At 45.4% G+C, this 26,462-nt stretch overlaps 2 protein-coding genes across 2 annotated transcripts; one reads left to right on the top strand and one right to left on the bottom strand.

The window, feature by feature from the left end:
• Positions 1 to 15,930: 15,930 nt before the first annotated feature.
• On the top strand, positions 15,931 to 18,753 carry LOC109757227 (1-aminocyclopropane-1-carboxylate oxidase homolog 12). Its single transcript, XM_073503161.1, has 3 exons — positions 15,931 to 16,835; positions 16,983 to 17,347; positions 18,139 to 18,753. The coding sequence occupies exons 1-3, from the start codon at positions 16,322 to 16,324 to the stop codon at positions 18,343 to 18,345; spliced, it is 1,086 nt and encodes a 361-aa protein (XP_073359262.1). The 5' UTR covers positions 15,931 to 16,321; the 3' UTR covers positions 18,346 to 18,753.
• Positions 18,754 to 19,700: 947 nt separating this feature from the next.
• LOC109757228 (uncharacterized) lies at positions 19,701 to 23,390 on the bottom strand. The gene is made up of 5 exons (XM_020316057.4): positions 22,733 to 23,390; positions 21,195 to 21,452; positions 20,543 to 21,085; positions 20,320 to 20,419; positions 19,701 to 20,220 (listed from the first exon to the last, which is right to left on the bottom strand). Exons 1-5 carry the CDS (start codon positions 23,270 to 23,272, stop codon positions 19,973 to 19,975), a joined length of 1,689 nt encoding a protein of 562 aa, XP_020171646.1. The 5' UTR covers positions 23,273 to 23,390; the 3' UTR covers positions 19,701 to 19,972.
• Positions 23,391 to 26,462: the final 3,072 nt, after the last annotated feature.

Below are 26,462 nucleotides of genomic sequence, written 5' to 3'. Positions count from 1 at the left end.
GCCGAAACCCTCTCAACTTTCTTGCACATGCTATGTGGATGAAATGATGATACCATGCCAACTTTCAACCTTTTCAGAGTTCATTTGAAATGCTTTTCAATTTTAGGGTCTTATAGCTCAAAATAATTAGTAAATGCATGAAAAATAACAGGCCAAAAATTAAACATTATGCCACCTACTGGGCCACCACGGCCTGAATACGATTAGAAACCCATCCATGGGCCAGGATTCAGGCCCGCAGAAGGCCCAGTAGACCCACAGGCATGTACAGAGAGGTTAGGCCCGTAAGCCTGCTTTAGAGAGGAGCTCGACAGCTCAGGCGCACCGCACCTTATAAACAGGTGCGGCTCTCTCTCAGCTAGCGAGGTGGGACTAAACTCCCACCACCACGCCGCTGTGCAAGGCCATTGGTCCCGGTTGGTGGCACGAACCGGGACCAATTCCACCCTTTGGTCCCGGTTGGTGCCACGAACCGGTACTAATGAGGCTGTGGCCCCACGAGCACCTTTAGTACCGGTTCGTGGCACGAACCGGTACTAGAGTTTCTTACTAAGCAGTTTTTTAGTCCCACCTCGCTAGCTAAGAGGCACTAGGAGCGGTTTATAAGCCCTGAGTGCAGAGACGATGAAGAAGAGGCGCAATGCTCACCTTCACGTTGCTTAGCTTCAAGCCTTGAGGAATAAGGTAGACTGCATGGATCTATGTGCAGTGCAGTCTACACTATTCCGAAAGGCTTGAAGCAAATCAACGAGCATTGCGCCTCTTTTTTATTTTTAATAACTTATTACAACTCCGGACTTCTTGTGTTACGGCAAAATAAAATAAACTTTAATAAAATTTATGAAACTAAAATTAAAAATTATTTTCTGTTCAAAACATTATAAGAAACCTCTAGTATTATTGAAACTAAAATCATATAAAATTGATGCAACTAAAATTATCGAAGTATTTTCTGTTCAAAATCATTAAAAGCAAAAATAATTTTCATAAAGAACTTTTTTTGATAGAAACTTTAATAGCAAAAAGAATTATTATAAAGTAAAATAAATAAGTAATTAGAAACAAAATAAAATAAAATAAATAAGTTTTTTGTTGTAAGTAGAAACAAAACAAAATAAATAAAGCAAAAAAGAAAACAAAAAAACTAAATACAGCAAAAAGAATTTTCATAAAAACTTTTTTTGATAGAAACTTTAATAGCAAAAAAGGATTATCATAAAGTAAAATAAATAAGTAATTAGAAACAAAATAAAATAAAATAAATAAGTTTTTTGTTGTAAGTAGAAACAAAACAAAATAAATAAAGCAAAAAAGAAAACAAAAAAACTAAATACAGCAAAAAAAATTGTTGGGGCGCTGCCCGCTGGGCCCTCCAACCCTCGGGTTTGCAAATACAGGCCCAGAAGGGCTAGAGGGCTCAACGGGCAGCGCGCCAAAGTTAGGCCCAGAAGCCTTCTAGAGGAGTTCGAGACAGCAGCCGCGCCGGGGCTTTTAAATTGGTACGGGCGCCCCTCGGCTAGCGAGGTGGGACTAAACTTTTGGCCGCGACGCGGGCAGCAAGAGGCCTTTGGTCCCGGTTGGTGCCACCAACCGGGACTAAAGGGGTGCATTGGTCCCGGTTCGTGGCACCAACCGGGACCAATGCCCCCCCTTTAGTCCCGGTTGGTGCCACCAACCGGGACCAAAGGCCGCCGCTTCCCGCCCTTTGGGCTGCTGAAAAGAGGCCTTTGGTCCCGGTTGGTGGCACCAACCGGGACTAAAGGTAGCATTGGTCCCGGTTGGTGCCACGAACCGGTACTAAAGGCTTTGCTATATAAGCAAACACTTAGGAAATTTTTCAGAGTTCATCTGCAGTTTGCCCCGACGCCGCCAGGCTGCCCCGACGCCGCCCGCCGCCCCCGCCGTCGCCGTCGCCGTTGCCCGCGCCCTCGCCATCAGCCGCGCCCCTGCCCTGACGCGCGTCGCCCCGGCCCGTCCCCGTCGTCGCCGTCGCCCTGCCCCGCCCTTCGCCGCCGTCGCCCCCTACCCCGAGCGCGCGCCCACTACCCCGTCGCCATCCTTGCCGCCGACCCCGCGGTCCTCCTCACCTTGGTCCGGCCGGCGCCCTCACTGGCCCGCATTTTTTCTTGTTTTTTTAATATATATATGCTTGTTTTTTATATATATGATGATATATATGCTTGTTATCATAATTGTTTTTGTTCATATATATATATATATATATATGTAATGATTTTTTATAGAATATGATGTTTTTTTCATAGATGATCACATATATGATGTATGCATGGATGTGGATGAAATATGATGTTTTTTTGTTCATAGAACATGATGAAATATGAACAATGCATTAGGCAAAACCTTTACTTTTTTCAAAATATGAACATGATGAAATATGAACAATGATGAAATAGGAAGAAAGGAGAAGAAGAGGAGAGGAAGAAGAGGAGAAATAAATAAGAAGAGGAAAAAAGAAGAAAAAAAGAGGAGAAGAAGAAAGGAATAGAAGAGAAGAAGAAAAAATAGAAAAAATTCTATTTTTTCTTCTTCTCTCCTCTATTCCTTTCTTCTTCTCCTCTTTTTTTTCTTCTTTTTTTTCTTTGATCTTCTCCTCTATTCCTTTTCTTCTTCTCCTCTTTTTATTTCTTCTTCGTTTTCTTATGTTTTATCGGGTCTGTCGTCGTTGATATACCCCTCTCCCGATAACTTCAACATGAGGGGGGGTCGATATACCCCCTCCCCGATAATATTATTTTCCCATGTACGTATGTCGTCGTTGTCGATATAACCCCCTCCCGATAACTTCAACACGTGGGGGGGGGGGGGGGGGGGGTCGATATACCCCCTCCCCGATAACATTATTTTCCCATGTATGTATGTCGTCATTGTCGATATATATAACTCCCTCCCAGATAACTTCGACATGATGGACAGTCGATATTTATACCCCCTCTCGACCGTGATAACTTATACCACGGGAGCACCCCTCGGCCCTCTCGCTCGACCAAAACTCTCGAGGACACCCAAACCCTAGAAAAAAACGATGTCGGTCTCCTACCCCCTCCCGCCGCGCCCCTACCCTTGAAGCGTTGCCGAGGCCACCCCAAACCCGGAATAAGCTAGGTCTACGTTTGCACTAATATATCCACCTGCTGTCATGTTTGTGTAATAATTGCCATGTTGTAATATTTGCAGAAACAAAGGAGCACGGACGAGACGAGCAAGCAGAAGAGGTGTTGGGGGACATAATCTTAGCCGGAGGTGATATCTTGTCGTATCTTAACGACAATGATGGTCTGGAAGAACAGGGTGAAGAAGCAGGCTACGGTGATCGAAGAGTGGAGGAGGAAAGACATGATTATGATGGCTCCGGTGACCCAATGCTGGTGCAAGAAGGAGCCCGTGGTGACGGCTCCGGTGACCGAACAGAGTCCGGCCAGGTAAATATATTAGTTAAGCCTGTGCTGACTAGCTAATTGATGCATTCATTGTTTTGGTATGTACACATATTAACTAACACTCGTCTTTCTTCTTTTTTCTAGCCCTCCGGATCGAGCACAACTTCGGTAAAGAGACGAGGCCCAAAGAGAAAGTTGCGCTCGGATGAAAGGTTTGAGATCACAGCAATCGCGCGCGATGGCCAACCGATTGAACCCATCCGGACAAAGGATGCATTTGCTGCTCAGTGTGGGGTTCTAGTTAGGGACAAGATCCCGATCAGCATCCAGCAATGGTATAAGCCTAAGAAGGAAGACCCTGAGGTGTCTTATGTCAATGATATGCAGAAAGATGATCTTTGGACTGAGCTGAAGGCAAATTTCACCCTACCGCGAGAGGAGGATCCGGAGAAGCCAGTTAAAGAGCAATTAATCAAGTCTCATGCTCTTAAGAAGATGGCACACCTATTCAGAAGGTGGAAGAATGAGCTGAAAACGTTTGTCGACAAAGAAGAGACACCAGAATTCATCGGCCGGTATGAGAAGATCAGAGATCACTGGCCCGCATTTGTGGCCCACAAGACATCGGAAAAGAGTAAGAAGATGTCAGCGACAAACAAGAAGAATGCTGCGAAGAAGAAGCTTCACCATCGCACGGGGTCAGGTGGCTACCTCAAAGCCCGGCCTAAGTGGGCCAAGGCTGAGAATGATCTGCTTGAAAAAGGGATCGAACCACAGACAATGAACTGGACAGACCGTTGCCGGACTTGGTTCTTCGGGGCTGGCGGAACCTTGGACCCTGTATCAGGGAGGTGCGTTTGGACGAACGAGCTTTTGAGAATACCAGTCAAGAAGATTCAGCAATATATCGATGCAGCGCAGCAAGGGACGTTCGTTCCAGACAGAGAGAACGACGAGCTCACAATGGCCCTCGGGAATCCTGAGCACCCTGGACGGACACGAGGCACGCCAGGCTCCGTTCCGTGGAAGGCTGATTTTCCGGACGCGGGCGGTTACAAAAGCCAGGAGAGGAGGAAAAAAGTGGAGTAGATCCAAATTCAGAAGCTGCACGAAAGGGTTCAAGCGCTAGAGGAACGAGACGGCAATCGACATGCCGAAACTACCCCCGAAGCTACACCGCCATCTCAGCGGAGAAGCAGCATGGCTTCCACCGAGCTGCTTCAGCCGGAGCATGTCTTGACGGCTCCTGCTAGCTACCCCGTGGATGCTATCACGGAGTCTCAACATTGCCACCTTATGGCGCAATGGCAGAACTTCAAAGTCAAGGCAGCTGTTGGCTCTGTTTTACCTCCTGAACCCGGCGCAACCTACCACTGCCGGCCGATTCCAGAAGGATATGCTAGGGTGATGGTGGATGAAATAACGGAGGGATTTGAGGACCTCCAGCTTGACCACCCTACCGGTGAAGGGGAGACTCGGCTGGGTTCTGCTCTGAAGACTCCATGCCTATGGCGGAAGGAGCTCATCAACCTTCCGAACTGGACGGCTCCGGCGAGTAAGGGCACTCCGCCTCCTCCTCTGCCTCCTCCTCCGGCGAGTGATCAGGGAACTCAGCCTCCTTCTCCGGCGCGTGGCGGCACTCCGCCTCCTCCTCCGGCGAGTGATCAGGGCACTCAGCCTCCTTCTCCGGCGCGTGGCAGCACTCCGCCTCCTTCTCCGCCTCGTCAGCAAGGGCGGAAGAGACCCGCCGCCGCTCCGGCTGCTCCGGCGCGTCGTAGTCCTTCTCCTCCGCCTCGTAAGCAAGGAAAGAAGACAGCCGCAGCCGCTCCGTCTGCTCTGCCGGCGTCTAGCAGTACAGCTGCTAGAGGCGGGAGGCAATACAGATTCGGTCCTTCTCTGAAGACTCCAGAGAAGTTACCATACGAGAGGACCGAGGAGGAAACCAGGGAGATCGTGCGAGCCGAAGTGACAAACTTCTTTGAAGGGGTGAAAGCAAAGAAACATCCACCTCCGGAGGAGAAGGTAGATCCGGTGAAAGCAAAGCGGACTCTGGCTGCCCTGACAAAACCACCAAAGTCTCCGCCGAGAGGCAACTATGAGCGCATTCTTGCAAAGACATATGCCGAAGCGGAGCGGTCGGGAAGTACTGTCAGTGATCAAAGGTTAAAAGAACGACGAGCTGGGAAAAAATTGCCCAGCTCGGCGAACAAGCGAACCAATCGTGCCCCCCGCTCAAGGTGTCAAAAGACATCGTCGCTAATGATCCGAGGATGGTGGCCGTTATAGCAATCTTGGAGATTACCTGCCCGACGATGTACATTATGAAATCATGGAGGTGGACGAACACAAATACCATTACGGGAAGCCTCTCTTCAAAGATGAAAGATCTCTAACAACGATGATGCGAAGATTACATGATTGGTACATGAAAACCTGCAGAGAGTCTGATGGGATGAATACTTTGACGCTGAGAGTTAAACCGGAGCATGACCTCGTTGGAATTGAACTGCTGAATGTTCCATTTGAGGATTTCTTCCAGTTTTACAATCAAAAGGCCCTCGATAAAACAACGATCACTTGCTACTGTCTGTAAGTAGTACTACTTCTGTCATTAAGTCTCTCTATATAGGTCAGCTCTTTCATTGCATGTATTTATAATTATCCTCACTATATTATGCAGATTGAAGATCGCCGAATTGAAGAAAAGACAAATCGGTGATATTGGGTTCATTAACACAAATCTCATAGATGCATGTGAGGTTGAAAAACATGCCAAAGAAGCCGAGGCCAACTTGCTACGATCGTTGGTATTAAATCAAAACAAAGATATAATACTCTTTCCTTACAACTTCAAGTGAGTGTTATTGTCTTGTGCATATTCGGTTTCCCTTATTAGTCCAGGTTATGGTAATGTAATTGATGACTTATGCATGCATGGACAGCTTCCACTATATTCTCCTAGAGATTAAGCTTGAGCAGGGAGTAGTAACCGTCTTAGACTCGAGACGAAAAGATCCCCAGGACTATGCGAACATGACTCAAATGCTCGAGAAGTAAGTTAAATCGATCATTATCCACCATATCAGCAACTTTGTTCATTTCCTGATATCAAGTAATTGTTTTCTTTGTCTGGCAGGGTTTGGAGAAAATTCACCACAAAAGCTCTGGGACTGCCGAAGAAGCTGCAATTTAGACACCCGAAAGTAAGTACTATAGTAGCATGTTCCGCGCATCTCCTAGTGATTCAAGCGCTAGTTTCATCAATACCATTTAGCATGCTTGCTTATCAGTTTGATTGACCTCTATTTCTTGTAAAGTGGTTGTGGCAGGAACCCGGGAATAATTACTATGGATACTACGTTTGCGAGTCCATCCGCCACACGACCTGTGAGCGGGGCTACTCTGACGAACAATATGAAGTGCGTAAGCAATAATATTCACAATTTTATTTTATTACCATCATTTGTGTCGAGTTTCATTTATTCATATATATATATATATATATATATATATATATATATATATGTATTGACCCCCTTCTTCAAATTAGATCTTTCAGATGCGTGATGAACTCCTAGCACCAGATTGTATGCAAGGAATTCAAGAGGAATTGGCGGCATTCTTCCTTGACCACGTGATCGCTGAAAACGGAGAATACTATGTGGACCCTGTGTTCTTACAATTTAATTAGAAGATTATATTGTAAGAGATAATTATTGTATATATGTAGCCGGTAGTGTCAGATAGATATACGAAAACTTGTTGTTCGACCAATCTCTCGGAGAAGGAGAGGTGGTCGATATCACTTCTCTCTGTATCCATATGTTCATGACGATCTTCTGTTTCCTTCATTTGCTTACTAGCTAGCGTGTCTAGTCCTCTCCATACGTATATAGTACGTAGCGTCGACCAAGCACGGAGATAAGAGAGGACACTTCTCTCTATTAATTAGCTAGCTAACACAATATATGAAACACCTAAATTAACCCCCCAAAACCCCCCAACCCCCCCCCTTTCAAAAAAACAAAAACCCCAGCCCCTGAAATGCTGACGCGTGGATGCCTATTGGTCCCGGTTGGTGACACCAACCGGGACAAAAGGCCCTGCCTATTGGTCCCGGTTGGTGTCACCAACTGGGACCAAAGGCCCCCCTGCCTGGGCTGGCAGCAGCGGCCACGTGGAGGACCTTCTGTCCCGGTTCGTGTAAGAACCGGGACTAAAGAGTTAGGGCTTTAGTAACGACCCTTTAGTCCTGGTTCGAAAACCGGGACAAAAGGCCCTTACAAACCGGGGTAAAAGCCCCTTTTCCTACTAGTGCATGGTGTAGGTGGTGGGACGATCTTGGATTCCGGGGTGGTGGCTCTGGTGGTGGCAGCGCGGGCTCATGGGCGGAGCCCATGGCTCAGGTGCTACCCAGTGGCGATGGCCGTGTGGGCGGCATGGTTTCCAGGGTGTGACGTTCGGTGGCAGTGCTGCGACTTTCGTCCCATTTGCCGGTGGGGGTGCGCTATGGACGGGATGAAAACATGTTCTGTCTTCGCACAGTCCGGCGGCGGCGATTTTTGTCCCCTTCTTGAAGACGTCGTCGCGGCTCTCATTGCTCATCGTGTAGCTTCAGGGGAAACCCGGATCCTCGAATCGGGCAGTGGCGGCACTCCGGTGTCGTGACCTTCCTGAAGGCACCGTCTTGGAGCTCACGGCTCGTCATATGCGGCTTTGTCTCCTCCTGGTGGCGTGTTCATCATGAAGGACCCCGGTAGCTCTTGTGGTGGTAGGGGGTGGTGTTGCTACGCGCAGCTCCTATGTATCCAGCCTTGGATGCGTGCGTGTGTTAGGGTAACGTGTGTTTGTATCGGTTGGCGAGGACCGTTGCTTTATATATAAGGCGGGGCGAAAACCTTTTTAAGTTTGGAAAAAAAGAACCAATTGAAGCAAAAGCCAAGCAAAGTTTTATTCTTTTCTTCTTCCTTGTTGCAGCTTCTTTGGCATAATTCCGATGCCTTCCATCTTTTCTCTCTCCAACCATCCAGCCCAGAATTAACCGAACAGAAACCTAACAAGCAATTCTTCTATTGCTTTCCTCTTTGCCAACCTTCTCGCCATGAACCAAAGCAAAAGCCAACCAAAGATTCGTTCTTTTGCTCTTCCCGTACGTGTTGCAGCGGGGAAATATCAAGTACTCCCATCCTTGAGATGCTCCCGTGTATGCCGGTGTCGCCTGGGCGGTGGACTTTATGGGACCCAAGCGGCGACGACCTCCCATGTTCTACTTTTTCTCGATGATGATAGCGGACACGGATGCACTGGACATCGACTTATCGCTCTCTGCGCACCCGGTTTCTGTCTCAGCCTGCATGACGCGGGCACGGGTGGCACGGCCACAGACACGGAAAGTGCGGTCGTAGACACAGGAGGCACGGAACGACACGGTGCCGTCGACGGCAACGATGACGCCCGTGCCGCCGTGCTCCCCGCTGTGTCGGGATAGACTCCGTTAGGAAAATAGTTGGACTTAAACACTCTAGCACACAAGCCCATTTACCTCACTTTAGTATTTTATTTTAAAGATTGCATTTGCATGCTCAAATCGGAGTTACAAAGCTACGTCCTTAGACGATAGTAGCCGTGCATGCTGGCCACGAATGTAGCAGCCGTGCCAGCTACGTCATGCCGCTCCAGGTTTCTTGGAGAGAACAAAAGCTCGATACCTTAGACGATACTCCCTCCGTCCCATAATATAAGAGCCCTTTTTACACTGCACTAGTGTCAAAAACGCTTTTATATTACGGGACAGAGGGAGTAGATAGATAGATGGTCAAGGATTTCTGTCCTTCATAACATTCTTCAAGGTGACAAAAGTTGTATTCTTGGCGCTGATGCTTTAGTCCTTGGAGGTTCAAATGACGACTCATGGTCTTACTATACTCGTATCCTTTTATAAAGAAAGAAAGGAAAGGAAAAGGGATACCAAAGATGAAGAGCAAACCGTATCGAAATGGCATGATTTGCACCCACCCATACTCTGTCTGCGACGTACTAGTATGGTTTCGGTAGATACCAAACTAATCATAGTTGACGTGAATTTAGAGACGAGGACGTAACTTTTTTGTTATGTTTCTATATTTAGAGACGAGAACTGTGCAAGTGTGCACGAATGGCGAGGCGAGGCCAGTTGAGCTAGCTACTCAACTCTAGCAGAGTCGTCATATATCGGCCTAAATATCACAATAACCCTCATTATGGGGCATTATGGTGATTTTGGCTGAAAAGGCTGCTCTACCAGTCGCCATCCCGCCTCTAATCACTATAATTTTTGGAGGATGCTCCAAATTGAGCTTGCGAGCCTCCATATTTGATGACGCGGGGGTGGGGGATAATTGGAGCACACTCCATCCCGAAAACTGCTTGACGCGAGTGATATTTTCCCCTCCCATTGCTCTTTCCATCTGCACTGGCCGATCAGTCAGCCTGAAGGTGCTGGTGATATTCAGCGACAGTTGATCAGCATCGTCCTAAAGGTGCTGGTGATATTTGGCGACAATTGATCCCCAGCATCGTCCTGAAGGTGTTGGTGTCCGCTAGAGCCCGCCAGCCTTGGCAGAGGAGCTTTGCTTGATGAGCGACGTTGCTACCGCCTTCGCTATCATGCCTGTGACATCGTTGACGAGCACCTCCATGATTAGTTGCACGGTGTGGAGCTGAGTGCCGCATCGCTTGCTATTGCCATGTTGGAGAAATCAGGAGATGGAACAATGCTGGTGATCATTTTCTTGCATCTAAGCTAAATATATCCACGCACGTGATGGAATTTGTATACGGGCTCCTTTTCTTCTCCCAGATTTTGATTTGTACAAGGACTCCGGCATGGCTCAAATCTGAATCCTTCTTTTCATAAAACTAGCAAAACGGCCCGTGTGTTGCAACGGGAGAAAAAAAATCATAATCTCCAATGGACATGACCACATTTTACTGCATCACCGAGATGCACTGTCTCTCTCATTTTCGTGAAATCATGAACAATTTTTGAATTCATGAATTTTTTTAAACTCGACATATCTAACATCATGAACATTTTTTAAATCCATTAACATTTTTACAGATTTTCGAACATTTTCTAAAATCATGAACATTTTATACAATTTGCAAACATTTTTTGAAACTTTTTCTTGAACAGGCGAATATTTATAGAATTGACGGCCATTTTTTGGGAAATTGGTGGAACAATTTTTAAAATTCACGAATTTTTTTGAAATGCATGATCATAATATGAATCAACGAACATTTTATCAATCAACAAACTATTTTGAAAGTCACGAACAGTTATTGATTTTCCTAGGATATTTTTCAATTCATGAATTTTTTGAAATTGGCCAAGTTTTGTTCGATTTCATTAACAATTTTTAATACATGAACTTTTTTTAAAAACATAAAAAAAATTCTGATTTCCTGAATATTTGTCTTAAAAATTACAAAATATGATCATTTTTTTTAAATCACAAACATTTCTTGAATGCATAAACATTTATGAATTATTAAATATTTTATTTCAAAATTCTCATTTTTTTAATGATCTTAAGTTTTTTGAAGTCCCAAATTATTTAAAGTAGAGAAAACAAAGATGAAAAAGGAAAATAAAATTTAAAAAAAAGGCCGCCTGGACATGGTCCGGCCCAAACAGGCGCGCTGTGTTTTCTCCCAGCTCGCAGAGCGTAGTATAGAAGGTTCCCAGCCGCCCCTCCTCCTCCTCCCTCCCAACCCTAACCGCCCCTCCTCCTCCCTCCCAACCCTAACCGCCCCTCCTCCTCCCTCCTCCTCCCTAGTCGCCCCTCCTCCGCTTCCCTTCCTCGCCGCCGCCTGAGGCAGCCGTAGGGCAAGCCCGGGGCGCCAAGGATGGTGGCGGCGGGGCCTCGGTTGCCCTGCCTCTGCGTGGGGAACCCCTGATCTGGAGCGGCGGCTCCATTGGCAAGGCACGGCTGGCTAGCAGCCGTGCGGGCGGTGGATCTGGCATCCCGGCCGTGCGGGCGGCGGGATCCGGTGGTCGTTGGCGGCCGGCGGCAGTTTCTGCGGTGACCGGTGCGCGCGATCTGGCGCCTCCCCTCCTCCCCTGTTCGGCGTGCGGGCCAGCCTCGTCGGGCCGCGCTTCCTTGGGTCGCCGGTTCTGTACAGGAGGCGCTGCTGGTGGCGGGGATCTAGTTCGGGCGAAATCCCTGGTCGGCCATGGCCGGCCGCGTCGACGGCGACGCCCGAGGGCGCCGTTCCCCTCCTTGGAGGCGTCGGTATGGATTGATCCCCTCACTTCCCCTTCCCCTAGGTCTCTCGGGCGAAAGCCCTAACTTTGTTGGGCGGCGACGGCGCTCACGGCGTCGTTCCCTTCTTGAAGGCGCCGCTTTGGGAACCTTGGGGCTAGGTGGTGCTTGTGGGTGGTGGGCGACGGCGGTGGTGCGGCCCTATCCTAACATGGATCTGCGTCCGTTGCTTGGAGATGGACTCGCGTAGGTGGAGGTCGTCGTTTGGCGTCATGGTGGCGTCGATGGCGGAGGCACCCGCCAAGGTTGGCACCTCAATCTGCTCTGAAGATGGACCAGTGGAAGATGGCGGCGACGACACATGTGAGTGCGTCGGACCGGTTTGTGCCCCGGACCCGGTATGTGGCTCGGTCGGGGCCTACGACTTTAGATGTTAGGCTTAGGTGAGAGGTCTGGGTATTTGGCCCAGCTTGCACCCCTTCATCATATGGATTGGAGTAGCGGCAGATGTTGCCAAGATGGTGGATTCAGGCATATTGTTGTACTACTTTGTAAGGTCCTCAAGAATAATCAATAAAATGGCCGCATGCATCTCCCAGATGCAGAGGCCGGGGGTCATCCTCCTTTTCTAAAAAAAAAGGTTTCGACTGCATGGGCCGGCCTAGGCTGGGATTCCCCGTGTGTAACTTTTTTTTATCACTAATAGGTGGCATCGGTGGATATTGCTTTGCAACTTTAAGGGCAATTTCGGTGACGTACCGCCAGAAGCAATAGCTCCTTTATTATTAGGTGAAGATATAGACAGTGACGAATCTAGACAGAAAATAGAGGGTGAGCTCAAAGTTTATGCAAGTCTGCATCATGCAAATATATGTTGGGTTGGGCTGGCATGTGGCTGAGTTGGGCCTTGAGACTAGTAGTCAAAAACGTTTTTCAGTTCTTGAGGGGGGGCTCAAGCCTGTTAAAGCCCCTTTACTAGATTCGCCCCTAACCCTAGACCCTACGTATGCTCTTGTACTCCTACACCTAACCATAGCCTAGATCTCCTATGTACTCTCTTCATTCGGAATTACTCGTCCAAGAAATGAATGTATCTAGATGTATTTTAGTTGTAGATACATCTATTTTTGTGACAAGTAATTCCGAACGGAGGGAGTACGCACATACCAAGTGTCCGTTATGCCAAGCCAACCTAAAAACCCAGGCTTTGCCAAAAAAATAAATATGTAACCACCCAGTTTTTTTTTTTTGAAATACTCCAATACCCAAGTGGGCGATTCCAAGAGTAAAAGGTCAATTGATCGGCTGGCCGATCATTGGCTTGTTTACATGAACAAAAAAGGCTTGGATGCGCTAGAGTAGTGTCTCCCTGCCTTCAATTTTGTCTCATTTTACAGGTATATCCAGAGGGTCTGAAACCGTATCAGGTTTACTTTTGTGGACCCCTGTCTCACCCTGTTTAAGCAACTCAGCCTAGATTTTGCCACATGTCCAAGAGGTTGAAATTGTGCTACAGTAAAGAAAAACAAAGTAATGCGACGGGAAAACAGAGTAATGCATGGGCACCACAAAGGCTGCAGCTCGTGGGATCTTCGCCGGCTTTTGTTTCAGTTCAGGGTGTTGGTCCTCGATGCACTTTATAGAGAGGAAAGAATCAACCTGCGAAGGAGCTTGGATCTGATCAATATTCAGATCAGTAGTTGAGATAGACTCCTGTCATCAAAGCTGTAGTTGTGCTGTGAGGATTCAGAAACTCAACTTGAGATGCACTGCACTGCACTGCACTCACATATGTATGCTCTGCTCTGCTCCCATTCCCATATGAATGAGGTCATGGAGTTGCTAACATAACTCAATCGTCCATTCATTCATTTGCTTGCATAGACAATTCCAATATGTCATGTCAACGGGTATCAACCTAAACTTTTTAAAGTTTGACTTTTTAAAAATAAATTATACGCACTACTTTGTGGAACCTATTTAATTAATTGCATCTAAGATTGATAATCCTATACCCTAGAAACTAAATAAATTATACTATTGACTGGTACAGACTCAATAGTCATGCATGTTTTATGCAACTAAATATTGGCATGTCCTCAACCATGGCTGGTTTAGATTTAAATGGTATGGTTTTCTGCAACTGCAAATTCTCACTGTCATGCATAAATTTGAAGAGCATGATCAGCCGCAAAAATGTATGTCATGTCATTCATGCCTTGGTTCATGGTGTTGGCTCGCTCCCTCCCTCCCTCGTAATCTTGAGGGTGCTCCTATGTGCCGATGTCAACACAAGGTCCATTCATGACTTGCTCTCCTCCCGGTAGTGCACAGATTAATCGCCACGGCCACAGAAGGCATCACCGATATCTCCTCGGAAGTGTGTGTGGTCTCTGGCGTGGTGGCAGGACCTAACGGCGCTGCAGGAGTAGCAACACTTGGAATGAGAGTGGTCGATGAATCGGTGGTTGTAGGCGGATACGATGGTGTGGAGGACTAGATATTGCTCTTTCGCCTGGCGAACAGGGGAGTTAAGCTCCCCGACAACAGTGCCCCGGAGGCATGAGTCTGATCCTCATTCGCATTCGACGAGAGCGGGGGATTTGCAGGGGCACATTCCAAGGACGTCCCATTGTCAGTGGGCTCGTCGGCCCTTCCGGTGTCGCCCTCCTCAACCATTGCCGCCAAGACATCAGCGAAATTCTGAGGAGGAGGAGGAGGAAAAGCCTGGGAAATTGGCTTCTTATATCTGATAGGAGGGACATGGCTTAATGGGTCGGCCGAGTCGCACACGTATCGGTGCAGCTGACTTACTTTAGGAGGACCATCCTGCCCTTTATTATGAAGGGATATATAGGGTCGAATCTATTTATCATCAATCATGACAGTACAACGAATATACTAGAAAGAATAAAATTGCATCTAGATCCATAGATCACCTAGCAACGACTACAAGCACGGAAGTGAGCCGAAGACGCGTCGCCGTCATCTCCCCTCCCTCACTGGAGCCAGATAAAACCCTGTTGTAGTGGATTGTTGGGAAGTCGTCATACTAAGAGAATGTATCCTGCGCACCCATTCAAATTGTGCACCCAATGCACCAGTAGATTCAGGACCCTTAGATGAAAAAGTAATGGATCAGATTCTGGTCAAAAGTTGGACTATACCATTTTTGCAGAGACAACCTCACTGTTTGTACAAACTAATCCGCACTCCGCAGCACACACTCCCATAAAAAATCTGTACGCTTTTTTTTTTTTGCCCAAACACAAAATGGTTCATATATTTTGAACCGGATGTTCGATTTAAGATCCGTTTTTACTGTGATTTTTGTCTAGACGAGACCTTTGAAATAAGGTCAATGTTGAATATGTTTCAAAAAATTATTATTATTTGCTTCTTTGAAGCTTGACTCGGAATTTGATGTACTAGAAGAATGTGCACGTAGGACACACGTGTGAGAAAGATGCAGATATTCCTCACCGAAAAATTATAATTAATAAAACGTGTAAATGTTCCAGTCATGTTTCGAGTTAAATTTGAAAGCAACAAAATATTAATTTTGAAAATATACTCAATATTAATTTTGATTCAAAAAGTAAAGAAGGTAGTCAAAATGGGACATGTGGCCAGGGACTCCTATTCATCGGGAGAACCTATTCCATCTTCAAAGAGCTGCCGCCGCCTCGTCTCTGAGCATAACACAAACCTAAGAAAACTCAAAAAAGCATCCAAAAACGAAGCTCTTCTGCCGGCAAGGGTCGGGATCCACCACGCCTTCATGGCCCTAAGGCCACAGGAGACGAGGCAGACCAGCGTCGACGCCAGCGGGAGGGAGGAGAAAACCTAACCACCTCTAGGTATGAGCGCTCTTTTTCGTGGGTAAGCAAGGTGTATATATCTATTTAGAGGTGTACCAAAGCAGAAGTAAAAAAATGTCCCATTTTCTATTCGCCTTGTGAGCGTGCTCTGTTTGGTCAGGAAGAAGAAGAAGAAGAAGATCTTGTTTGTGTGTGTTCGTCTATCTACAGGTTGTATCCTTTGGATTTAAAATTCTCTTCAACGGCGATAGTTGTTGTTTGTGCGCTGGTCCTATAGGATCTAAGTTCTCTTCCATCTGGAAGGGGCACATACATCGGTACTCAAAGCCACAGATGGCGAAGGCTGGTACAGGCGTGTTGGATGTATGTGTGTGTCCTTATCTTTTCGGCGCGGCGGCCTTCGGTCACTGGGGCCGCGGTCGCGCTGGGCGTCTGCGTCTGGTCCGAGAAAAGCACCTGCGCCGTTAAACAGGAAACAATGGTTGGTGAAGGTGAAAAAGGAAATCGCTGAATCTTGAAGCAAGCGCGGCAGACAGTATTGTTGATTTTTTTTATTCAAAGAAAGCTGTGTGCTACAGTATCAGTATTGTTGAAAATCAGACCAAACGTGCAGGTTGGTCAATATCATGATGTTGATCTCCTTCAGCCAAGCCCTTCAAAGATAATGGTTGGTCTAGAAGTAAAAGAAAAATTGCACAGCAGGCGTAGAAATTAAGAGAGCCGTCCTTTTTTCAACACTCTACTTGGTAAACAAGTCTCACTCATCTTATCTTCAACTCATTAACTCGCCCATATAAATAGAGCAGAACACCAGAGCAATCCAAACCAAACTTGTTCTTGCTTAACCAAACAAACCATGGCATCAGTTGTGGTGGATTACAACCAGCCTGACATGGAGATCAAAGCCTTCCACGGTGTCACCAAGCTTCCCTCCATGTTCATACACCCTCCAGAGGATCTCCTCAGCTCTTCACTCCCTGAACCTGAAGAAGATGCCTCAGCTATTCGCAGCCTTCATTTCCCTGTGATCGATCTCACCGGGTTAAGGTTTGATTCCTCCGAGTGTCGAAAGGAGATGGTGGAGGAGATAAGGAACGCGGCCGAGTCATGGGGATTCTTTCAGCTGGTGAACCATGGGATTCCTCTTGGCGTCATGGAGGGAATCCAGAGAGGAGTCCGAGCTTTCCATGAGCTTCCTCAGCTCAGGAGGACAAGGCAAAGTGGTACTCGCGTGACTTTGCTCGGAAGGTTAACTTGTTCAGCTTCCATGGAGATCTCAACGAAACAACTCCGGCCGACTGGAGAGACACCTTGTCTTGCAAGGTCCTACAAGACCCTCAAAGCTTTGAAGCAATACCACAAATCTGCAGGTCATCCCTCCATTATACTCCCTCTGTACCACAATACTTGTAGCTGGGAGAAACTAGTACAAGTTCCCCAAACTACAAGTATTTCAGTACAGAGGTAGTATATAATTAACTTCACCCACTAACTTTTTAATTATTTTTCAACTGAAGTTGAGGGTGCTTTCGTTTATAATAGAGATAAAATTATATTTTTTGGTAACATTGTGAAAGTGTACAGAGAAGAAGTGAAGGAGTACATGTCTGAGTTATTTTCGGAAGCTTTAGGTCTTGGAAGTGATTATCTAGCAAGCACAAGCACAAGATGCTTCAGTGCAAGGTCAATGGCGTGTCACTATTTCCCGATATGTCCCCAGCCACATTTGACCATGGGTGGGACCAAGCATGCTGACCTCGGGTTCCTCACCTTGCTCCTCCAAGATAGTGTCGGCGGCCTTCAAGTTCTTCATCAAGATGTTTGGATTGATGTTCCTCCGGTCAAGGGTGCGTTGCTGGCCAATATTGCTGACATGATGCAGGTACTGTCACACTTTCACCTAACCAAATTGCTATACATTAATTAAATATTTTTTGTACATTCACTCGTATTTATTTATTTTCCATCATAAATTAACTATCTTATGATCTATTTTTGTGCTTACAATATTCATCTATACATTATATTTAAAATAAATTATTTTTATTGTTAGTATACAATTCTATTTGTATAGGCATATTTAAGCTAATATATAAATTACATATTTTATGGGTACCAGCACTTTTTGTGAAACCTGTACGTTTCTCTTTCTAATAGTAGAGCTATAATATATAAAGCTGGATAGCGGTTTTACCCTGCAGTGATAAGTTTCAGAAAAATATATAGTATATTCCCCAATCTCTCATTGTCTCAACTTCTAGTATTTAATTTTAAAATTATATTAAAACGGTGTGTAAACTCTAAACTATTAGTAAATATATAAATTTTGATAAGAAATGACATTACCAATTGATATTGGACCAAGCACATACATATTTGTATTCTAGTTGTTGATGTGAGTTTTTGTAAATTGATCTTTATTTGTTATTTAAGATTGAAGGACGGTTTTGACACAATTCTAAATTTGAAGAATAATTTAATTATCATACAAAATCATTTTATTCGTGATAAATTTGCAATATTTTGTTTGTCATAAACAGTATTGTTTAATAAATTAAACTATACTTAACTAAAAGATATGTTGTTACTCACCATAATACCATACACCATCATTGATCTCTATGATGGATTGTTTGAAATCAATTCTTATTTGTCCTTTTTGTAATTGTGCAGATTATTACAAACGGGAAGTTCAAGAGCGTGGAGCACCGAGTTCTGCTAAGACCAACTGTAGAGCCACGTATCTCAATTGCATGCTTTCTAAGCGCTGATGATCTTGATAGGCCATATGGCCCGATAAAGGAGCTTTTATCAGAAGACAATAAGCCCATTTATGACCAAGTCATATTCCGTGAATACATGAAGAAGTATAAACTATAAATTACATCAACGGTGTTGAATTCTATATATTCCATCCTCTTAGAATAAGGTTGTGATTGGTGACATTAATAATGTGGAACAATGGAAGCATAAAAAATTATAGATATGGACATATATTTTATTATAGGCGACCATGGTCATGTTTAGATTTTCAGAGTTATTGTGCAATGTATCGTCTTTTCATAATCGATCCGGTGTATGGTTTGCTGAATAATTATTGAGAATTTTAATGTGTGCCCACTTATTGTATCTTTATCGTCATATCAATGTCCTCGGCGACTTGGCCGCTCCGACGAGCTGGAGCGAACCCTTGTCCCCTCGGCCGACGCTAGCGGCCTCGACGACGACATCTTGGCTATGTTTCATGTGATATTCTTCAAGTGCAGCAGAGTGTGCCTTGGCGCGGCTATCCACCACACAGCGGCGGACGTCAGGGAGGCGAGGGGCGACGTTGGTGTCCCAGCGGCTAAACATATTTGCGTGTAGTAAGAAGTTTATCAAGACCTACTCAAACATCGTTGAAGCATTTGTGGTAAACATAAAGAATAAACAACAATGGATAATTATTATAAAATTCAGGAAAGAATATTGATACTCATTTTGTTGTATTTTGTTTGAGTTTCGCAATAATTTATAAAGCATTCAAAATAGTATTAAGATATGCATATATTTCATCTTATGAGGCATTGCTAAGTGTCGTCTCATTAAGCTTTTGATTTTAATAAATCCTAAAATTACCAAACTAATAAGTTGTTTCTATCCGCAGCTCCTTTTCTGAAGCCAAATACTCCAGAGGTCTCACATCGGGAGGCTTGGCCCGGCCACTGTTTCTGAATCCTGATGCAGGTGTTGTTTGCTGTTGTCAGAGCCTCCGCGATGTCGTCCACACGGTGCCCGGCATCTTGGCTTTCGCGTTCGTGCTGGTCATCGTGTCCAACGCTAGAAAGAATTTGTAAAGCATTTGTTTCGGGGTGTTGGTCCTCAAGCATATGTAATGTAACGCAATGCACTTACTTTATACTCCCTCCGTTCCTAAATATAAGTCTTTTTAGACATTTCAAATGGACTACAACATACAGATGTACGTAGACATATTTTAGAGTACAGATTCATTCATTTTTCTCTGTATGTAGTCACTTGTTGAAATTTCTAGAAAGACTTATATTTAGGAACGGAGGGAGTAGAAAGAATCAACTGAGTTTGGATCTGATCAACATTCAGATCAGTCACTCCTGCAGGACTTATCACTGAAACTGAACAACTTGAGGCAAAAATGAAGCTGTGAGGATTCAGAAACTCAACTTGAGATGCACTGCACTCACATATATGTATATGCTCTGCTCATGGCCATGGAGTTGCTGACTCAATCATCCATTCATTCATTTGCTTGCATAGACAATAGAGTTTGTAAGTCGATTTCTCTCTCCAATATGTCATGTCAATGGGATGGCTACATTACAAAGTCCATACGATTACGGTAGAGAGAGAGAGCCTAAAGTTACTTAACACACACAGACAGACAGACACCAAGTGAAGTATATACACCACACCACCAACACCAACACAAGTATATATAGAGAGAGAGCCTACCAACGAAGAACGATGAGGAGGAACCGTTTAGTTTAGTTTACACCGGCCGGTAGCTCAGTGACCTCCAGACACCAGCCAAGACAAGCACAAGCAGAGGGGCCATCACCAGGAGCGCCAGCCAGAGGGACCTCCGCACGGCTGTTTCTGAAGATGAATCTCCAGGGCCAGGCACGCAGTCACTGTTGCGCACGAGTCCGTCCTGGTCGTGCCCGTTTCGACCGGAATCCTGCTTCAGAACAGCTCCACCAGGCAGCTTGGCATCTTCTTGTTCCAATATGTTGTTATCTGCACGGCACCAAATTTACCAAACAGCTCAGGATACGGGCACTAAGCTACCCTTCCTCTTTTCAAAACTGAACAAGCAAGGTTTATTATATTACATACCATTGAGATTGAATGATAGATGCTGGAGCTTGTCTGCAACTTCCACCGGAGAAACTACTAGTGCTTGAGCAGGAGCCATGTTGTGCATCAGATCTCCAGCCTGAGCAACACAGACATATTATTATGATGAGTAAAGTAAATACTACTACTAAGTAGACTTGCTCTAAGTCTTTTTTTCAAGAGAGCATAACTCAAGGTAATTAGTCAGAAGAACCATACATACCATGGTTTGGAAAACGGCATCATCGACATGATCCTCCTCCTCATGGTTGCTGGATGAACTCTCTGTGCTACAGCCTGCTGATTCGCCCTCACCTTCTTCGCTTTCCGAGTGACAAGCTAATACAGGCTGAGACGCCGATGCCCTCTCAACAGCGTACGCAAGCCGGATCCTCCTTGCCGCGATCCCTTGTTGCGGGTCCATCAAATCTGCTGGAGCTGTAGGCTGCTGCTGCGTCCAAGGTGCTGCCCCCATATCTTGGAGATCATAAGGAGTCCATGAACCTGAGCTAGCGGACCAGAACGGAAGAGGAGCTGTAGTAGAGCCGGCTGGATTGAGCAACATGTCTTGCACATCCTGCTCACCTATGGTGTTGTTCAGATACATCGAAAAGTCTTCCTGCTCATCACCCATGTTGCCGACGAACGGGAGATCCGTGTAAGGACGCATCGGGGAATTGAATATAGGGAACTCATCGTGTCTTTGCTGCTCGGCCTGTAGCTGTATGTCTGGAAGCTGCTCCATCGAAGCAGTAAAAGCAGCTTCCTGCAATTTAATTTATGGATACGAAAACACACACATTTCTCAGTCAACTGAAAGGCGGAACAGACTGAAGATAATACTGTACTCAGGAAAGGGAAAACAAGCAGTTCACCTGATCCGCTGTCTGCTCTGCATCGCCGGCGGCTGCAGGAAGATGGGCCGTGGAGGAGTGGTCGGTGGTTGCATTGGTCGGGGTCAGCTGGCTCGAATCAGATGGCGAGGCCTTGTCTTCCACCATGGAGGCGCTGGCCGTGTCGTCGGCTTGCTGTAGCGGCGGATTGGCTGGAGGCGACGTGGACGGGGGTTCTGAAATGGGCGCCGGGGTCTCTTCATCCTGCTTGTTGAACAGGCGGTACAGAACAAAGCTATCCTGAAGAAACAAATTAACAAGACAGTCATCGAGTGATATATAAATGATTTCATCAGCTTGCAAGTATGTACTATAATCCTAGTGTTATGACAAGTTGACAAAGGATTCTGTCAAGAAGTGAGTGAGGCGAGGTACATTATCTTTCTTCACAATGGTACTGACTGACTGAGTGCACAATGATGATTTTTAAGCCCTAGCTACCACAAAATATACAGGCCATTCCTATTGCACCAAGTACTGACTTGACGAGCGACATAGAGCCTACGAACGACACAGACACCAACTAGTGACTGACTGACTGCTCAATTATAATTATACATGGTTTCATCATCTTGCAAGTATGCCCTGTCCTATTGTTATGGCAGGCAGAATTGGCCCAAGAATAGAGTGAGCTACACCTTACCGACTGACTGCAAACGGTGCTGCTCAGCTAGCTAGGGCATTCATATTCATATCCATATTCATAGAAGAAAGAAAGAAGCATCGCTGAAGAAACAAGAAGAAGATATTTTGAACACAACATATTCATATTCATCCTGCCAGGAAGGAAGTATGCTCTGTCCTCCTATCCTAGTTAGTGTTCAAATCCTGTCAAGACAGCAAATTGTACGTATTTAAGCTAGCTAGCACATTCATACCCATAGTTGTATAAATAATTGAGAAACAAGCAAGTGAATGAGATGCAATATCTTATATGTGAAGAAACAAAATAGATGAGCTGAACTGAAATTGAAGCAGAGCAGTACAAGAGGCAGATGATCTGATCTTGTTGGACTAAGTTGTGTGCATGCATGATTCCAAGCCATCCTTCCTATTATATACAGAAATAAAGAGGAAAACAATTCGACAGACAGACAGAGCAATACAAGCGATAATAAATATCCTAACTGCTGACTGCAAATATTATAGTTTGGTACTGCTAACACTGATGTAAAGTTGAGATGGAAGCAGAGGAAAACAAGCACATTCATATTCATATCCATACTACCTATATAGTAGGCATAAATAAGTGAGAAACAAGCAACAAACAAAATAGATTAGTTGACATGAAACTGAAGCAGAGCAGAGCAATACAAGAGGCAGAGTATCTATCTGATTTGACGCCTGGATGCAAATAGAGTAGACTGCCTGACTGCAATGCAACCTAACGGTATCTGATTCCACATCCATGGCATGGCAGAAAGAAAGAATTACTCCTCTACTTATTCAAGCTGAAATCAAATCAAATCAAATCAATGGAAGCAGAGCAGAGCAGAGGAGAACAACAAGAGGAAGGTTACATTTTGGGGGCCTGCAGATTGAGATTGGGATTGGGACTGGGATTGGGGGTTTGGGTCGGTGGCGGTGTACTCGTGCATGATCCACGGGGTGCGTGCGCCGCGTGGGGCGCGGCCGCGGTGGAACACCAGGGTCTTCTTCACGCCGATGAGGGCGCCCTTCCCCCTGCAGCCGCCGGGGCCGGGCGCCCGGATGAGGCGGTCCTTGCCGGTGGCCTTCCAGTATCCGGCGGCGGTGGAGCGGCAGGAGCGGGAGGACTTGCCGGGGTACTTGGGGCGGTCGCGGCGGGCGAAGAAGAACCACTCGGGGTCGTCGGACTTGATGACGGAGCGGGCGGGCAGGTCCCACGGCTCCACCGCCGCCAGGTCCACGTCCGGGATCGCCAGCAGGTCCGGGTGCGCCCGCCCCGCGATCTTGGCCTTGAGGTAGTGCCGCACCAGCTCCTCGTCCGTCGGACGGAACCGGAACCCCACCGGCAGCACCGCCGCCGCCGCCGTGGTCGACGAGGACGACGACTCCGACCCCGCCGCGGTGGTCGTCATCGCTGCCTGCCTAAAGACTTCCCCTTTCTCCTCCTACTCTGCTTTTCTTTCTTTCTTTCTTTCTTTCTTTCTTTCTGTCTGGGAGCAGAGCAGAGGAGAGGAGAGGGGAAGCAGAGCAGAGGAGAGGTGATGGATGGTTTTTCTACTCCCCTTTTCAGCTCTCTCTCTCTCACTTTTTGGTTTCCCAATTTCTCAAAAAATAATAAAAAACTTTTTGGTTTCCCAGAACTTGCAAACCCCCCTGCATCTACAATCTATCTATTAGAGCACAAAGTAAGAGATAACGATGTAAATGCGCTCTCTTTAGGTTGTATCGCGTGCATTAAATGAAAATCTCGACGTTTACGCTTCCGGTTGTCGGTATCTACTTGTTGTGTCCATGAGCTTTTATTGTCCCGCGTGGCGTATTCGTACTAATTAATGCGTTGAAAGTGCGTTACGGCTTATCTCTGTTGACCATTTTTTTCTCTCCTCGTGGTCGTTTTCAACCCTCTCACGCAGTTTTGTTGACAAACTTATAAACCCCTCCATCTATTTAAGCACAGAATCACAAATGCACCATATATTTATATAAGGTTGGAACGCATGGATTAAATGAAAATCTCCATGTCATGTTTTCAGTGGTCCATATCTATCTTTAAGTGTCTAGAAGCTTTTATTGCCACACCTAACATGATGAGTCAATGAAATGTTTGTACTCATGTGTCAAATGCGTACTTATCTCGGTTGGCATCTTCGCTTCTACATCACCCGTTCACCGGTGGTACTACCATCAGTAACAATCATTTATTTACAAAGCACCCGTGAACAAATTAAAAATGACAACAAAGAACACGTTTGTCAACCAAAGGAAATTGAAAGTACATACAACTCCTTCAAACATGCACACGGGACATTGGAAAAAAATAGTTAAAATGTAGTCGAGTCCAGGTATTGCAACACACCGCACCACCCAAACACTTGCTGATGGTTTCCCTTGTCCACTTTTTGCTTGTTGTTTTCAACTCTCTCTCACTTTTTTGTTTCCCAAAACTTACAAACACCTGCATCTATTTGAGAATAAAGTAAGAGATAATGACATAAAGGCGCTCTCGATGCATCATATTTTAAGGTTGTATAGTGGGCATTTAATGGAAATTTTGATGTGACGCTACCAATTGGCATGTATCTATTTGTTGTGTCGATGATGTGATCAATCTGTGGCATATTCGCATTTATGCGCCGAAAACACGTTACCATTGACCTTTGTTCTCCATTTTTTCCTTGTCATGGTCATTTTCAACTCTTTGGTACTATTTTTGTTGTCTATTTAAGCACAAAAGCACAAGCTAAGGTACAAGGACACTCTTAGTGCATCGTATCTTGAGGTTATATCAAGTGCATTAAATGGGAATTTTGATGTGATGCATGATATCTACTTATTTTGTCGATAAGCTTTTATTGTCGCTCATAATGTGATTGATCTGTGGCATATTCGCTTTTATGCGCCTGAAGTGTCTAATCAATGATCTTGTGTTGGCAATTTGGCATCCATCGCTGGTTGTACATCACACACTAATCAGTGATACCGTCGTCTCTCACGACTATGTCGGCAACAATCCTTTTTTTACATAAGTGATTGTGAACAAACGAAGATCACAACACATCCCCAAAGCATGACAACCAAAGAAAGATAACATTACAAACAAGTCCTTCAACCATGTCAACACTTTACCTTTCTCTTCTGCTTTATTTCTGTCCGAGACGAGAGGGAGGGGAGAGGAAACAACAAGCAACAACAAACCACGGGGTCACTCACCCAAACACATTGTTTTTTCCTCTCCACTTTTTCCCCTTCGTCTCCAAACATTGTTTGAACTCTCTCTCTCTCTCATACATAAACTTTTTTGTTTCTCAAGCTTTTAACCACTGCATATATAAATTTTTTAAGCACAAAAGCACAAGATAAGGATATAAAGGCGCTCACAATGCATCATATCTTATGGTTGTATCGTGTGCATTAAATAGAAATCTTGATATGACACTTTCAATGATATGTATCTATTTGTTGTGTCAATGAGCTTTTATTGCCACGCATAACGTGATCAATCCATGGCATATTCGTATTTACACACCGAATGCTCGTTACGACTGACCTTTGTTGTCCACTTTTTCCCGTCATGGTTGATTTCAACTCTTGCACCATTTTGGTGTCAAACTTACAAAAATCATGCATCCATTTTAGCAGAAAAGCACAAGATAAGGCAGGATGGCGCTCTCAATGCATCATCCTGAGTTTTTTCTTGTCCAATTATTTTTTGGTCGTCGGGTTTGTTTTCAACTCTCTCTCTCTCATTTATTTTGTTTCCCAAACTTATAACCATCTACATCTATTTAAGCAAAAAGTAGGAGGTAAGGATAGAAGGTCACTCTCGATGCATCATATACCGAGGTTCAATCACGTGCATTTAAATGGAATTTTTGATGTGATGCTTTCAATGGTATGTATGCATCTTTTTGTTGTGTGTCGATGAGCTTTTGATGTCGCTCATAACATGATCGATCCATGGCATATTCGTTTTTATGCACCGAAAGTGTGTTACGACTGATCTTGTGTTGGAATCACCAGTTGTACATGACCCACGAATTGGTGGTACAATCGTGTCTCACAACTATGTCAGTAGCAGGCATCTTTCTTCGAAAGGAACCATGAACAAACTAAAGATCACAAGACATGTCCCCCAACATGTTAACCAAGGAGAATAAGAATTACAGACGAGTCTTTTGAACTTGCACACAGAACCACGAACAAAATTGTTAAAATGTAGTCGGGTCCAGGTATTGCAGCCAACCATGGCAGAGATGCCAACCTCAGCGAGACCAATTGACTTCACCTTGCCAACACATCTAAGCCAACCCTGAATATGCCAACCCTAGCCACCAAAGTCAGCCGAGAAAGAAATGGAAATTGTAGGAAGGAGGTTGGGGCCTCCTAGACTTGGATGTTGAGTAAGAGGAGAAGGGGGGGGTCAGCGTAAGACCCCTTACCTGCCGACGACCAACCCTCACACTTTGCAGCCACACATGTGATGGTTGAATCTGCGGCTTTGGTGACTAGGTTTGGCATTGTGCATCTAATGAAGAAGGAACATCCCGCCGTGAGCTTGCACGACACGCAGTACACCGTATCGATGAAGGATTAGTGCCGCTG

Source organism: Aegilops tauschii, chromosome 7, assembly GCF_002575655.3.
Source record: "Aegilops tauschii subsp. strangulata cultivar AL8/78 chromosome 7, Aet v6.0, whole genome shotgun sequence".
Classification (NCBI taxonomy): domain Eukaryota; kingdom Viridiplantae; phylum Streptophyta; class Magnoliopsida; order Poales; family Poaceae; genus Aegilops; species Aegilops tauschii.
The sequence above is the reverse complement of the archived record's forward strand: the minus strand, read 5'-3'. Positions and strand labels throughout refer to the sequence as shown.